We start from the raw sequence: 16,082 nt of genomic DNA, 5'->3' as shown, positions 1-16,082 counted from the left end.
CTGCGGCACAGTACACAGTTCTCCCACAACAGACGCTTAGCGCTCGCACAAGCATCAGACGTGACAATGTATTCTTCATTTCTCTCGTAGTTCGCCGATACTATTCTTGCCCTGAATGCAACTCATCCATTTCTATAACTGCGCATCAGAAGTTGTTGACCAATTCTTTCTTCGTTTCAGTTGCTGCGAACTACGCCATTCCGGCAATAATTACAATGAATGGTTACGCTCCCTCTGGGCGCGAGTCCTGAATTTCATTGCGTTGGGGAAGGCTCTGTGGTACTGAAGGCGAAAGGTATACCTGCAGAAGTATCTATCTCTTTGATGGGAAGAATTGTAATTAAATAACATTCAGCTCACAGCTGATGCTCCAAATTTGTTTCAGATCTCTGTCAAGAGAAGCCAGTGGTGGTCCATCAGCTTCCGTTCTACAACTTACAGGAACAAAACCGAGCATTTCCCTCAACTCAAACGGAACATATGATGTTGTCGGCGCTGATGAATGGGCCGTGTGTGGCCTGTTGTCGAAACAAAATTTGAACGGACAAATATCATGAACATCTCTATTCACTTTTGAGGTGTTCACTTACTAATTAGCATCAAATCTTAGCGCGCTGCTAAAATTTCAGTTCACGGATACATCGCGCCTCAAGACGCACCTTCTCACTGAGAGTTGCCTACCTGTAGTGTGTGTCCATCCTCTCGATGAGCCAATCACAGCGTGGCGTACAGACCTCGCCTCCAAGCCTCGCCTGCTGTGCTGTCGTGCGCGCTCAGCCGCGCATGCCAGTCACCGCCGTTTCAACTTTTTCATTAGTTTTCTTTCGCTAGTGTTCTGTCTCCTTGGATTTTTTTTGCTGAGATAGTCAGCGGCTTATTCGACAACCTAATTTTTGATCTTAAAATGAAAGTTGGTTAATTGTCTTTCATGTTGGAGATAAATATCTTATTATCAAGTGAGACAGCTCTTCCTGTCCTTAAATTATGGAATCTTTCTGAAGACTATTTAAAAAATTAAAATTAGAGATTTGACTCTGATAAAACCCTAGGATGCAAAGAAATTTTGCCCTAGCGAGAGATTTTCAAACGGATTACGCAAGTACTTTGACCTTTTGTTTCTAATCAAGGAATCAAAACGTATGATTCACAATATTAACCGTTTACTTTTGATTTAAAGTGCCTCTGTAATATATCATCATATTTTGGCGTAGTTTCGAATCGTTGTCGATTAGACATCTCATTTTCTTATACATTTATTCGGGTTCAGAATCAGAGTATGCGTACAAAAGGCTGATAAATTTTTCGTAAGAATAGGATTCTATCAAGTCTCGATTACGAACTAAGTGCCTCCTCCTTGAGATAGTGACGGACTAAATGAGGCGGGTTCAGCAGTGTATATAACGCGTCAGTAGCGATTGCACTACAGTCGGCGCTCGGCACCAGCAACCCGGTAGTAGAAGAACTTCAACTGTTCCACCTCAGTGTGTTTCTGATCTCCGTTGGGAGTGGAGTACGTCTGCAAGTTTACGGTGTCCTTGGCTGAAATCTGCTATTTCACTTGTAAGTTACTGGAAATATGTTGAACAATTAACCATGCTCATATTGAGAGAACATTTCCACTACTAAATAGGCGTCTAACTATCTTCACACCTTTCGCTACCGCTTTGGTGGGTCTAAATCAAAGGCAACAAGGTTGACCACTCATAATGATTAGAGGGAGCTGTAAAGTCATGACCTAAAAGATTCCGATCAGGCGATCACTAATCTTTCAGCATATTTATTCAGACTTGTATAGAAGCTTATAGGATACTTTATTTCAATCCTAGATTGAATTATATATAGGACACATTAGGACTAAGCGCGAACTTGGGGCTCGGTTACGACGCATTTCAGTTTCCGGCCGAAACAGCTGTGTGTGAGACGCATACCTCGGGATTGCCTTATCGTCGACTGATAATAAATCTATTACGCAGGAACTCGGGCGAAGAAGTGGTATTTAATTTACGTGTAATCGTGTCAGCCATCGGACGACAAACATGAGCGTCACGAGAAGTTTGTTGCTCGTCCAGGAACTTGACAGTCATCTCGTCAAGAGATTTCTTCACCACGTTAGTAGGTGAGTCCAGTTGTGAACTAAAACGTGGCTTTGATATTCCTAGCTCTAGTTCTGGTAGTTGGGCTTAAGTATTTTCATTGGTTCAGAGTTCAGACTATTGGAGTATAAACTATAAAGTATACAATTTCATCAATTTTTTTTTCCCGTGAAACGAGATTTTGAGCCATAATGTCAGACTTTGTCAGTTTACCTTATTTGGAATGGTTGGTGTCGTATAGCCTAATAAGTAATCTTGAACTCTTAAGGTATGTTGCAAGTAGCCCCAAAGTGGGAATACAAGAAAAATGACATTAACCTTCAAAAATTTCTCACACGATATTTGCCGTGTGCCCGTGTGCCTCGTTTATTCATTTATCTGATGTATTCAGTGTTTAAACCTGCTGAACTTCCAGCATGTAATAATGCATACTATAACTTGGATGCTTTTTATTGGTCATGCACTGACGGCTGTTGCTTTGATTGTATACAGTATAGCCATAGGTATACCACATATAGGTAAGACCCATGGTTGAACTATAGTTCAACCATGGGTGAGACCAAACCATAATGTAAACATTGACGGGTGTAACATAGCTTCATCCATGCGTTTCGCTGGTAGTCTCATGCAAGCGGAGAGAAAGTGGTCTGTGATCATCTGCTTGCGACACCGTGCACCTTATCACGGCTATGGGTTGGAGCGTTAGACGATCAAACCCAAGGGCTGAATATCGAACTATTATAGTCAACCGACTTCCGTGCAATGATGCTTTTCAAAGTAGGCCTAAATTGAAAGAGAATCTATTTCCAAGAAGATAACTAGCTCAGTTATTTTGATCGCTTAGTTTACATAATCATGTGTCACCAAGAAATAGTTTGCATGTGTAATCTGTACTTCAAGGAATGTGCCTTGTCTTTTTAGAGAAGCGTGGCATATCTTTTTTTTTTCGTAGATTAACCCGACGCATGTCGACGAAAGAGTTGTTGGCTGCGAAAGTTTCTACTAGCCCCAAAAAAATGTCCTCGCTTAACCCCTCTAGCTTCCCAGGGTTACTTCTTTAAATTATTTACCCATTTTCTGGGAGCGAAAGTTTCTGCGAGTATAATGACTTGATTGTGTTGCTGGCAATGACAACCTTGTTACGAGACCGATTGCTTTTGTTGCCATGAATTTAGTTATTGTTGGTGAATACTTGTTTGCGGAAACATTTTTATTTCTCGTCTCATTTTAAGCCCGTTAGGAAAAGCTTATGGGCGTTTGCGAGACAAGTTACTACTTCCGCCAAAAAATTGACATTTTAAAATCCATTTTGCTATACCTCAATGAATGTAGCTAACGGACATACATAAAAATTTATTTGATGTTTCTGGATTGTCGCTCGTACTTAGTTCTTGCATGATAATATGGATATCACTAGATTTTTTTTAATAATACGAACGTGTGAAGTTATGCCCTTTTTTGGATGGATTCCATGTCAAATATAAGTTGGATCAATTATCACCAAGCAGTTGGGCTTATCCAGTTGGCAGTTGGAAGGGATTATGGAATGGCTTGCAGGTCCTAAGGTCACTTCACTTGCATATCGTAACGATGCACTTCTCAGGTGTCACAAGGTTTTGTTGGGCATCCCCTTCAATAATTTGTATTCTAGTCATCTCAAGGCGAAACTCTCCGCGGTCTTTTAAAGGTACTTTTAGCTGCAAAACTTGTTCGTGCTTCATTTCAAGTTCATTGAACTGCATTGATGGATTCAGTTCTCTCTTTGATGCCATTGATCTTGACCTGAAGTTACAAGAAGGTCGAACATTGGCCCGTCCATTAGGCCGCTTGTTTCGTTTTTATCTTCCGAGCGTTGCTGCCTTCGATTTTCAGAAAATTCGATAGGCGTTAGGTACTGTTAGCAGGAAATATTTTATCGTATACAAATGATATGTTACACTGTTCAAGATTAAACAATTCGCCACAATTCTTATTATTTAAATAAACATTGATTGAATATTTTTTTTTGTCCAAACGAAACTTCAATCTCTACCATGTGTCGTATGATTTTTTCGTATAGTGTATACGTTTCGCAATCAGAGTCACGTAGAAGTTAATGTGTCGATGCAATTATAGCGAAACGAAGTTTTTTCTTGAACATCTATTTCATTTAGATCATTCTGTTTTCAACGATTAATTTTTTTGTTAAAATATACTATTTACGTAAAATCTACGAGCTTAAACACAGCAATTCACGACATAGCTATAAATCAATATAGATATAAATTTCATCTTGAAGCTATTTTGCCCCTAAACTTGATTATTCCCAATTTTCAATCAACCCAGCCAAATGATAAATGACCTGACGAGACACAGAGATACGTAGCCGTTTGTATGCGCCCATTGGATCGAGAGAACTGCGAATCTATACAAAGAGAATGTCAAACAGGGACAAGTTTTTCTGGCAGTCAGCATGCGCAAAAACACGCTAGTGCGAATACAGAGAAGTCAGGCCCGAACTTCAGACTTTGGACTTTGCTTCTCTACGCGAATTGAGTGGGCATCGCAGCACGCAGGGTCGTGACGTGGCTGTAACCATGACCTCGCTGTTGTGACGTACCCACTTAACTAAGTTATGCTATGGGCTCGCGAACTGGCACTCAAGATGAGCACATTTAACCAGTGTTGTGTCTGTCATGACTTTGGGTGAACTTAACGTCAATCTCATAAATATTGCGTCAGGTTACTTTTCAGTTTGAATGAAACTCATTTGGCACTACTGTGTTTTTATGGCAAGTTAAAGACAATATGCTACATATTCAGAATAGCGAAGCAGCTTATAAAATTCTGGCATTTGAAAGTGTTTAAGTACTTTGTTACAAGCTGACAATGGGCAATCGCTGAGATTAATCATGTTCTGTACGAAGCATTATTTTTATAACTTGCTTCTCTGTGAGTAGTGTTTCCAACTTCTTTTACTAGAGAATTTGTTTCAAATACAAATGTCATGATTTTTACAACCCATTTTAACCTCAAAATTTTCAATATTGGGCAAAAAAGTTATTGTAATTTTGTTTAAAATCACTCTTAACTTTCATCTAAAAAACTTCAGTATATCAGCAGTGATTTTCTCTTCTCAAAAATAAGATAGTAAGCCCCGCCCCTACGAGCAACTTGAGGGTTTCCGCGAAGGTCAAGTTAGCTGATAACTCTATCGGTGTTGGCCCGATCTTTCTACGAGTCATTCAGATAATGCAAGATCACTATGAGTTTTAATGTTAGGTATTTTTGGGGAAACCTCAGAATCTCATTTCAAAGTTGAAATCTAATCCCGCTACAACGTTTGTTGAACATTGCTCCAATTCTTCAAATCATTCAATTAACATATGCAAAACTTTTGTTGGTTCAACCAACAGAAGCTATCAAAACAACATCGGAAATCGACCTGTAAACACCGTCCGTTTTTCACACAAAATCGATAATGAGGCGGAAAACTTTCGTAGGATTCCGGAGGAAATAACTGATTTCATCAAACTTTAAAAAATGAAAAATCAGCTAATCGCGGTATTGTTTTGTTGAAATTTTGCACATTTGTCCCGCAATATTATATGAAAAATTAATACGGACAGGAGGCGATGATATCGTCCTGTTTCCTATAAATATCTCCAGCACAGTTCAGTCTGCTAGAAGTTAAAGTACTCGCCTTCGAAGGCTCTGCCTGGAGCTAATTTTTCGCGTCCATAAATAAATGATTAAAAATATAACTCAGTACTAGTACTGCAGTGAGTGACAGAGAGCGCATTTTCTCGTCGACGAAAATGTGAAGTCACGGACGGACAGACGGACGTACGGACGGACATGGCGAACACAACAGTGCATTTTTACCATAAATGAGAAAAAGTGCTAAAAAGATCCCATGCATTACGAGCCGCAAGTCTTTGCTTGCCCTCATCTCCAAAAACTTGTATTAAAAAAATACGAGTGATGATTGACCATGTTATGAACCATCGAAATTATCGCTGTATTTGCCAACATAAGAGCACCTAGCTGTTGAATTTTTCCCAATCGAAAAATAAAACTTTTATATGGTCTCGTAATATCTCCTCATAGCTGCCTTAGTTGCATGGAGGACCAGAAGCGTGATATTTTATTCGGAATTGAACCTCTGCCTGCGCAGCCTGATTAAAATTATTCTTTGTTGTCCATCGCTGAGCTATAAATACGAGTTGCGGCTGCTCAATATCTCTGCAAATTATAGTATATTAATGTGTGCAAACAGCCATGATAACTTGAACTTTAATTCAACATACCTACGTACTTTGAGCAATACGTTATTGAAAACATACTCGACATGGCGCTAATATCCCCACTTCACACCTGTCGTCATCGTCGGTGTTTCCGGTGTCCCCAGAAATGCGCCCCCAAGTGGGCGCCTCGTGGGTTCCGTGCGGGGCGCTAGGCTGCGGTCGCTGCACTGCGGGGCCCCGGCGTTGCAAGGCCTCGGCGGGGGGTCGACGCCCCCCAACGCTGAGACCATAACCTCCTTCAGGTCCCCAGCCTCCTACAGGAGAGTGCACGCCGCTCTAGCTACTCCTCAGGAGGAGGAACTCTTTGAACCATCCCACGGTCCGGACCAGGTTAGTTAAATATATAAAAATGATATTTACGGTCCAGACCAGGCTGATGGAGTATGTTACTACGGTCCAAACCAGATCTGTTGCACACATAATAGTTAGATTTACATAATATTTTAACCTAGAGCTTCACCAGTGGGGGCAAAACCATCCTATACGGTCAGGACCAAGTCAGTTCTGTTACTTTATTTGCTCGCGTTAGATCTTGGTATTTCAACCTACTTGGTAATTCAATTGTGAAGGTAAAATATTTCTCTGAAAAGCTACTCAAAAAGCGTCAGTTTTCATTGTAACGAAATTGGGGTTCCTCTGTAATGTTTGGATCTAAATTATAGATGACCTCGGGTTCAATTGCTCCTCAAGATTATCAAACTGGTCTGCTAATATTTTTTTCTGATACCGTAGTCGACATAACTGCCTTATATCTATGATATCCCTCCTTTAAAATTTATTTGATGTTTCTGGATTGTCGCTCGTACTTAGTTCTTGCATGATAATATGGATATCACTGAATCATTTTACCAGAGCCCCGCGATCGATGTTGAAACGATAAAATGTTTTATATGTATTAATCTTCCCATAATTCGCACATGCACGCGGTTGATTTTCGCGCATCATGTAAGAGGCCAAGTTTTGCTACTTCACTCACGATTGTTTGGTGATAATTTACAAGTGCGTGGCATGACGATGATGTCAGCATTTATACGACAACTTATTAGGGTTTTGTTTACGAGTATTTGATTGCTGCAGGCTTTCCCCGCCACCTAAAATAGACCACTCGATGACTTGACTAACCATGATAAGTTTTAGTTCTTATCTGCTCTTGATCAAACTTGATAATGGATATGGACCAATTATTTTGGAGTTACGTGTTTTCCCCAGCATACTTGAGGCCATTCGTATCAGACTTAGTTCGGCCTTGTATAAAGTGCGTAATATATTCATGTTTTTTTTTAGCTTAGTCATCGTTATTCCACTTTGCATTTAGGCGTCGTTGAGTCCCAGGGGTCGCTGGGGTCGTTGAGTACCAACTCATTTAATAAAAAACAAAGGCACATTTACCTTCGGTTACAACTTTCTGTTTCTCTGTATTTTTGAAATAAAATGAAGAGATATGGTATGCAGTTATCCCCCTAAGCAAATTCTTCAGGTTCTCTTCGTGTTGACCGCTGCCATCCTCGTCAATTATTCTTGTCCAAGATGCTCTGTGCGCGGTCTTTTTGACCAAGTTTTTCTCGCTATGCAGCCATTTACAAATTTTCATTGCCATTTCTATATATATATATATAGGCGTCAACAATTTTTCTTGATTAATCAAATCTCACTGCATAATTGAACACTGACTACATATTTGCCTCTTACAAGTATTTTTCTTTGGTTGCGTTTTGACTAGGATCGATGTCATCATAAGCCACTGGAAACCATTATCTGCTTGCAATGCCACTTGACACGCAGTTTTGTTTTGCCGAGGATCGAATGCCGTCTTAGCCCCTGGAAACCATTATCTGCTTGCAATGCCACTTGACACGCAGTTTTGTTTTGCCAAGGATCGAGTGCCATCTTAGCCCCTGGAAACCATTATCTGCTTGCAATGCCACTTGACACGCAGTTTTGTTTTGCCGAGGATCGATTGTCATCTTAGCCCCTGGAAACCATTATCTGCATGCAATAAGTCACTCGACATCCAGTTTCGTTCTTTATTGATTGCTCACATCGTGCTGTTGCATACGTCACCCTGAATGCTTTGAGTGGACAGCTGATGTTTATGATCATACAGTATATAATGTGGGTGCAAAAAATATTTCACACAAAGGAAAAACTTTATTTAATTAAAACTTATCCAACAAAATAACATAAACAAACTGTAAATGTAAATTTACATGTGAAAATTACATGCTCGAGGTTGGATATTCCAACAAGAAAATGACCCTAATCGCACGCCTATATAGGGCAACTCTTGCATGGTTTCAGGAGAGGGACATTAAGTTATTGGAATGGTCAAGCTAATCACCTGACCTTAGTCCGATTGAAAATCTGTGGCGGGAATTGAAATTTCGGGTACAGGAGGGAGATCCAAGAAATATTATCCAATTGAACGAAATATGCAAGGAAGAGTGGGCTAAAATTCCTATTAGCATATGTGTTAATCTTGTGAACAAGTGCTCCAATCTGTTAGAAGCAGCAATACTTCATGTTACCTGCTAAAGGTTACATAACGAAGTATTGAGTAAATTTGTTAACTATGTGTTGGATACTTTTGTCAACAAAATTGCAATTATCAAGTCAACATTTAATGATATTGTTGTTTTGATGTGATATTTTTATTTCCCATGTAAATTTACATTAGAATACTGTTTGTTTGTTATTTTGTTGAATAAACTTCAATTAAATAGTTTTTCCTTTGTGTCTGATAGTACTTTTTGCACCCACTGTTTATGGGCTTAGCGTGTTATCGCCACGTCAAGGGCTATGCCCGGTGGGGAGTTCTATTTGTGAAAGATTCTTCTTGAGTTCTGAGTTATCGGTACGTGCTATACCGCAATTTATTTATAAAATGTTTAAATTTATTCATGCGTAGCATCAGCATTTGAATGCATTCACTTCGACTAAGGGCCGTTATCCAATTTTTATGTATTCAAAATCCTTTTTGAACAACGTGATAAACAGGAGGCCTCTAATGGTGTTAAAGTCATTATTTTCATCGAACGAAGTTTGCTATTCCACGTATTAATGTCTCTGAATGGGCTGATGCCAGGTGCTGCCTGCGAGGTCACACAAATGTTGGCATCCTGACGGCGCCGTGACCCTCACAATGGATGAAGAAGGCCCAGGGGCAAGGGCGCCCATGTCTGTCCACAGCCTCCTGCAAACAGCAGTTCTCGCCCACCCCCAACAGCCCGCCCTCGCCGTCCACCGTGATGATGCCTGGAAGTGAGCTCGTTGACTATCCGCTATTTTGATACTGAACTTACACCAACTTGTTTTATGAAGTCAAATTCATCATCTCCCCACTCTCGCACCTAAATCGTACGCAATCATCTTAGTTCGAACAAACTTCCTATTTTTTTCTAACTTGGCCACGAATTCATCAGTCCAATGTAATTATTTTTGATCTAGTATGGCGTGGATACACAAAACATCCTAACTCTCTGGAGCTTTGTTTCATTAAGGTTTTCAACTCTGAATAGAAACTTCTCAATGACTGCTAGCGAACAGGTGGCAAGTGGCGATACAAATAAGTGTTGACTCCGCTTACCAGGTACTGGAACTACGCAGAGTACTACGCAGCCAGCGCGACCGCTGCCAAGGCATTCATCAGGCTGGGACTGGAACGCTTCCACAGCGTGTGCATCATGGGTGCCAACAGCCCCGAGTGGGTGATTGCCAACAACGGTAAGTGGCTAAAACATCCTGGGTGCCAACAGTCCTGAGTGGGTGATTGCCAACAACGGTAGGTATAGCCACAATATCCTGGGTGCCAACAGCCCCGAGTGGGTGATTGCCAACAACGGTAAGTGACTAAAACATCCTGGGTGCCAACAGCCCCGAGTGGGTGATTGCCTACAACCTGTCTCTTATACACATCTAGATGTGTATAAGAGACAGTGTANGGCGTGATGTAGGTTAGGTTAGTTTACTTGCTGACACTCTTGACTATTGCAGGCGATCGTGCAGTGGCTTGGGCAGCCCAGGGAGCGCGGCGTGATGTCTTGGGCGGAGTTCATGCACCTCGGCGCCTCGACGCCCGACGACGAACTGCAGCAACGACTCAGCCTGCAGGCGGTCAACCAGTGCTGCACTCTGATCTACACCTCAGGTCGCGTCTTGTTCTGTAATGTGACAAATTAGTGCCATGCTGTCTTGTATTGACATTTATTCTCAAACACGAATGAGTTTTCCTATTTTAAACGAAACCATGAGACCTGACCTTGTATGATTCTTCACCGAAAAACTAGATTCCTAGTCTGAGTTTAATTTTCATTATTAGTAAGTTCTTCATTATCTGAGTATAATTATTTGCGCTGAAATGGCGCTATTTGAATAGAACATAATAACTCCCAAAGTATCTTGGAAGTCAAAACAAATTTTCAAATTTGTTATTCATGCACTATCGATGCGCAAATCGAAATAGGACGCATGAATTACACATTCTTACCATATCGCACCAATCGTTCCGTTAAATGAATTTTCACTTTGTGACATGGGATCCCGTATGTACACTACACAAGTCGGCTGAATAAGATAGCTGTGTCAACGAAACTCAACGAAACTCAAATGAATTTAAATTTTTGTTTTCACCTTAAAATACTTCTATATCTAATAATGTCCGGTAATACTTCTTAATCTAATGAATTTAAAAATCTGTGCTTAGCAATTTTTCATCAAAACAGGCACGACTGGTCCTCCTAAAGGCGTGATGTGTTCCCAGGACAACATCACCTGGAGCGCTCGCGCTATCGCTGACTTCTTCAGCCTCAAGCACGGTGAGTGCGAGGCAGGACTAAACTATGTAGCCTTTCATTATAATATCTATAAAACGATACTATTGGTCTATTAAGTAATAATTTTCAGTTTCATTTATGAACTTTGGTTGTCCACAGACGACTCGATCGTATCCTACCTACCGCTGAACCACATCGCGGCGCAGATGGTGGACTTGTACGTGGCCATGCCATCTCGTAAGCTCGATGTCTTGGTTGCAGTAATCACAGTACTCGTAAGCTCGATGTCTTGGTTCCAGTAATCACAGTACTCGTAAGCTCGTTGTCTTGGTTGCAGGTTCAGCCCACGGAGTTTTTGACTGTGCCTCGCCTGCTGGAGAAGATACACGAGCAGCTGACGGCGGCTTCGGCCGAGTCTTCTCCTGCTAAGAGAGCCGTCGCCGCGTGGGCCAAGAGGGAGGGAAGCAACTACTACAGGGCGCTGCGGGAAGGGAGGTCTGTTGTTGTGTTGTTGTTGGTCTGTAGCATAGCTTTCTTATTAGCATAAGTTTAACGCCCATTGCATTAGCCTTCTACTGCAGTATAAGTCTCTTAGATTACTTCCTTGTGCTCTTGAGTCTTTCTGCAGCATTGATAAGATTTATAAACTTTTTCATTAAATTTTTTTTATGATTGCTTTGTGATACTGTCGCTAATGCTTTTATTGCTTGGCCCCTCCCTACCAAGCTCGCTTTAACTATCTGGAGCAGGAGAAATATCTGAAAACGAGATTATTTTTTCTTATCAAATTGAAAGTATTTTCTGTACCTGATTCGTGAGTTGAATAATTAACAAATTACTTGAAACTACACAACAGGAGATTGACCCAGAAAGAGCAGCTGCGCTACCGCCTCGCTAAAATGCTGGTCTTCAGTAAAGTCAAGAAAGCCCTGGGCCTTACCAACTGTCGCAACCTTACTTCTGGTCAGTGAACTTTGCTTTTTTTTCGACATTGACAATCATTTACAGTTAATACAGATAATTCTTCGAAGTATTCATCTTAACAGATATTATTTGATTGTTTTTACCGTAGATTTATCGCCTCTTTCTCAATTATGGTGTCAATATTTCCGCACGTGAAAAGAAACTAGTTTTATTGTAATTTCATTACAGAATATTATTCTCGTGAAGGTTCTCTACATTCCTCTATGCAATGAGAAGATGCAGGAATTGTTGGTATTGTTTCTTCATCCCAGGAACTGTACTACAAAATTCTTTGATCCTGAGTCGCACATTATTTCAGGTTCTGCACCTCTGAGCCCAGAGTTGGTGGAGTTTTTCTTCTCGCTGGACCTGCCCCAGAGTAACGTCTGGGCTCTGTCTGAGTCATGCGGTATCGGGACCATCAACCACCTTCACGAAGACCGCTACCGCACCGGCAGTGTTGGCAAGGTATGATCAATTTTACCTTACCTGGGAAATTAAGACTTAGGAATAATTAGAGACACAAACATCTCGATCAGGTTTGCGTCTACAACAAGGGACTTTTTATAATGCCATAGACCAAAATAATAATATAATAATCAGTAATAATGACTGAAGCCCGTCAATTCTAAGCACATATTCGTCCTAAATAATAAATCACTTTATTTCAATTTGTACCATCCATTAGATTTTATGAAAGCTTAATTGTTTGTGTTAGAAGCCTGGCGCCGTGAATTTCTAGGGGCTGTTGGGACTCGTATCCGCAATAGCTAGAGTTTCGGGATATTACATGAACCATGATTACCTGGACCTGAAACCGCGTTCCCAGCCGCTGAATCATGGGGCATTGCAAAACCTGTACCTTAAAAGTTTGTTTCAGTTCTGGGAGTACGCTTCTTTCTTGGTTAGATATATCAGATTATTCAGTGCACGAACAAAAAATTGATTGCGTCAGTAGTTTGATGCATTGAATGAACAATAATTTAATATTGTTCGTTGCAGGCCGTTCCTGGTGCAAAAATTTCCATCCAAAAGTCTGACGTGAGCAGCCGCCAGGGAGAAGGAGAAATTTGCATGAAGGGACGCAACGTTTTCATGGGATACTTCAACAACAAAGAGAAAACTGACGAAACCGTGAGTGCTTCGTAGGGGTTCGGAGAAACCAGCTTACCGTGAGTCAGGGTATCCAGGTTACCGTGATTGAAGGTATCCAGGTAACCGTGATTGAAGCTATCCAGATTACCGTGAGTCAAGGTATCCAGGTTACCGTGAGTCAGGGTATCCATGTTACCTCGAGTGAGGGTATCCAGGCTACGACTGTATTGATATAGGAGGTTTGGTGTGTTGTGATGAGAATCGCTCCTACACCTCCTACAAGTCGTTGTGCTACACGTTACGTTCATGACACTTAGGGAAGACTTGTTCGCCTCGATCTCCATTCGGATAGTTCTCTTTCTGTTCTATTCTTTAGAGAATAAAATGCAAATGTAGATGTTAAATTTCTTCTGAAATGCTTAAGATGGACTCTCCTTGGATCAGATCCAGGACGATGGTTGGATGCGCACGGGCGACCTTGGTCACCTGGACGAGGACGGCTTCCTGTACGTGAGCGGGAGGGCAAAGGAGATTATCATCACTGCAGGAGGTGAAAATATTGCGCCGCTGCCCATTGAAGCTGCCGTCAAGAAGCTAATTCCTGCTGTGGCTAACGCCGTAGTTGTGGGCGACGGCAAGAAGTGAGTCGACGCCTAGGAAGGGGAGGAATAGGAAGATGTGAGGTTTCTAATGTCTGGTAAGATGTCGGCTGCATGCTATAAAGTAGTTATTATTGTATTTTACGTCGAGTAATTGTGGTCCTGAAGCACTGTTGCATGTTGTTATGAACATTTCGTGAGAATTTGCTGCTGGCGTTATTCGTCTTTATTCCGTGTAGTAGCAGCTTCGTCTTTACACTCAGGTATCTCTCGATGCTGCTGACCTTCTGCTGTTCCGTTGATCCGGACACAATGGTCCCGCACGACAGTCTGTCCGCTCCCGCGCTCGACTGGCTGCGTGGCTTGGGCAGCGCCGTAACAACCGTCACGCAGCTCAGGGATGAGGTGCAGCAGCAGCCCAACGGCATCATCGCTACTGCCATTCAGGCAGCCATCGACGTGTGAGTATTTATGGATAATTCAACACGCAGCTGTTATTTCCTCGAAGTTGACATTTACGCACAACAGTGGATCTCGTCGGTAAGAGCGATGTCAGCGGCTGGTAAAAGTAGGAGCTACAAAGGCAACCGCTCCTCCACGGTCCTTACTGAGACAAGGAAGAGCGCAGGAAGGAACGAGCGTAAAAGGAGGTGCTGGGTTGATTGATTTTCTCGCTCACAGCAGGCCTTGGGCTCCTCCACTTCAAACGAGTGCGAGGGCAGGCAGCTGCTTGACCCGACTATAGTGCTTGATAGATCTAGCGTGTGAGCTTGGCTTCTTCGCTAGCAATTGAGGTTAACGACAGCCAGGACTGGGCTGCTAATGTAGGAACTTTTCCCTACGAACGCCCGCCGTTATGGCCTCCAGGAGAAGAGCTGTGTTCGACAACCATGAAAAAACCTCGTAGGCTGCAGTGACGAGCGCGTTGCAGAAAAAATGCCACTCGTTTGGAAAAAAAATCTCCGTAATGCGTTGTCACCGCATGTTCGCATTACCATGATTACCGTGTCATCAGCTGTCGTTAGACATATAAGCCGGCACTTCCTATCGAGGTTTATTCGTTTTAATGTAGTTTTTAGCCTAAAACATGTATAACAGGATGGCTCAGGCACTGAGCAGTGTTAAGAGGCCGTTTGGAAATTTAACTTGTGCAGAAAAATTTTATGAAACGTTGACGGCAAACGAAATGCGCCTGAATGTTGCACAGCAAGTGCAAAATTGTTCTAAACAATTATCGTTTTGCAAACTTATACATGTTATTTTGCTGTCATGAGATCATACATTACAACCTGTTATATAATTCATAATAATATTTCACTGCAAGGTGGTTACTGGTTAGATCTCTTATTAAGAAAATCCCCCTAGGAACCAGCCAATGTCTCGGCACACGGCGCTGCGAACTGTGATCACGGCGGAGGCTTGCGTTTCTTTTATCGGAGATGTTTATGTTAATTTAGTTGGTAAAAATACGCAATGATGTTGTAAATTATTTAACTTTGGTTTCAATTTGGTATATTCTAATCATGAAGAGTAAATTGAGACCACTACCGATCTAATAAAATAGTTTAATATCGTGCAATTAATTAAAGCGTGCCAATACTGAACAGAAATCACTTAAAATGATGAGTCGGCTAAACGAACTTCTTTATCACATTCATATCTTTGCACAAACTCCAAAAATAAAAGTGATAAATCTGAAATTCTTGTGCACAGACTTAGTTTTACAGAAAGTATCAGTTATTATTTTATTGCTATACCTTACCACGTATTACATGTTGCGTACAAGACACACGCTACTCCACTATACATATATTCCATGGAGATTTCCAGTATGTTTCAAGCTTCGATCACCGCAATAGGTATCAACTAACGTTTATGCGGCAGTAAGTTGGCATCAGATTACGAATGTAGTGAGCCAAGTCTTCAGACATTGCAAGCTTCTGCTAATAAGTAAGTTTTCTTTCGAGTATTAAATACAGGTCAGCAAATTAATTACCCATTTGTACTAAACTAATTTACGCTTGCAGGTACAACTCAGAGCACGCGACCTCCCGCATCCACCAACTGAAGCGCTGGTCGGTGCTGCCGCACGACTTCTCCCTTGCCACCGGCGAGCTCAACAACACACTGAAGCTCAAGCGCAGCTACGTCACTGAAAAGTACAGTGAACTCATCGAAGAGATCTACTCCAGATAACCTACCTCGGACACACTAATGACCTTATCGAGGAGATCTACTCCAGATAACCCACCTCGGACACACTAATGACCTCATCGA

General features: G+C 41.6%; 2 protein-coding genes across 2 annotated transcripts; both read left to right on the top strand.

Moving 5' to 3' along the window:
* The first annotated feature begins 1,291 nt into the window (after positions 1-1,291).
* On the top strand, positions 1,292-10,263 carry LOC108675754 (long-chain-fatty-acid--CoA ligase ACSBG2-like). Its single transcript, XM_047882106.1, has 6 exons — positions 1,292-1,560; positions 1,974-2,116; positions 6,484-6,709; positions 9,462-9,637; positions 9,966-10,099; positions 10,250-10,263. The coding sequence occupies exons 2-6, from the start codon at positions 2,037-2,039 to the stop codon at positions 10,261-10,263; spliced, it is 630 nt and encodes a 209-aa protein (XP_047738062.1). The 5' UTR covers positions 1,292-1,560; positions 1,974-2,036.
* Positions 10,264-10,373: 110 nt separating this feature from the next.
* LOC108675753 (long-chain-fatty-acid--CoA ligase ACSBG2) lies at positions 10,374-16,082 on the top strand. Its single transcript, XM_018163783.1, has 11 exons — positions 10,374-10,523; positions 11,098-11,190; positions 11,308-11,423; positions 11,486-11,643; positions 12,005-12,111; positions 12,431-12,579; positions 13,114-13,245; positions 13,651-13,847; positions 14,069-14,266; positions 15,833-15,986; positions 16,037-16,082. The coding sequence occupies exons 1-11, from the start codon at positions 10,412-10,414 to the stop codon at positions 16,049-16,051; spliced, it is 1,431 nt and encodes a 476-aa protein (XP_018019272.1). The 5' UTR covers positions 10,374-10,411; the 3' UTR covers positions 16,052-16,082.

Source organism: Hyalella azteca, unplaced genomic scaffold, assembly GCF_000764305.2.
Source record: "Hyalella azteca isolate HAZT.00-mixed unplaced genomic scaffold, Hazt_2.0.2 contig9703, whole genome shotgun sequence".
Classification (NCBI taxonomy): domain Eukaryota; kingdom Metazoa; phylum Arthropoda; class Malacostraca; order Amphipoda; family Hyalellidae; genus Hyalella; species Hyalella azteca.
The sequence above is the reverse complement of the archived record's forward strand: the minus strand, read 5'-3'. Positions and strand labels throughout refer to the sequence as shown.

What these genes read in the sequence shown, in the direction of transcription:
- LOC108675754 (XM_047882106.1), top strand. Translation starts at nt 2,037, where the DNA reads ATGAGCGTCACGAGAAGTTTGTTGCTCGTCCAGGAACTTGACAGTCAT. An exon ending in TTTCTTCACCACGTTAGTAG is followed by an intron (nt 2,117 to 6,483) that starts GTGAGTCCAGTT and finishes CGGTGTCCCCAG; the next exon opens with AAATGCGCCCCCAAGTGGGC. An exon ending in CATCCCACGGTCCGGACCAG is followed by an intron (nt 6,710 to 9,461) that starts GTTAGTTAAATA and finishes GGCTGATGCCAG; the next exon opens with GTGCTGCCTGCGAGGTCACA.
- LOC108675753 (XM_018163783.1), top strand. Translation starts at nt 10,412, where the DNA reads ATGTCTTGGGCGGAGTTCATGCACCTCGGCGCCTCGACGCCCGACGAC. An exon ending in AAGAGAAAACTGACGAAACC is followed by an intron (nt 13,246 to 13,650) that starts GTGAGTGCTTCG and finishes TCCTTGGATCAG; the next exon opens with ATCCAGGACGATGGTTGGAT. An exon ending in ATTCAGGCAGCCATCGACGT is followed by an intron (nt 14,267 to 15,832) that starts GTGAGTATTTAT and finishes TTACGCTTGCAG; the next exon opens with GTACAACTCAGAGCACGCGA.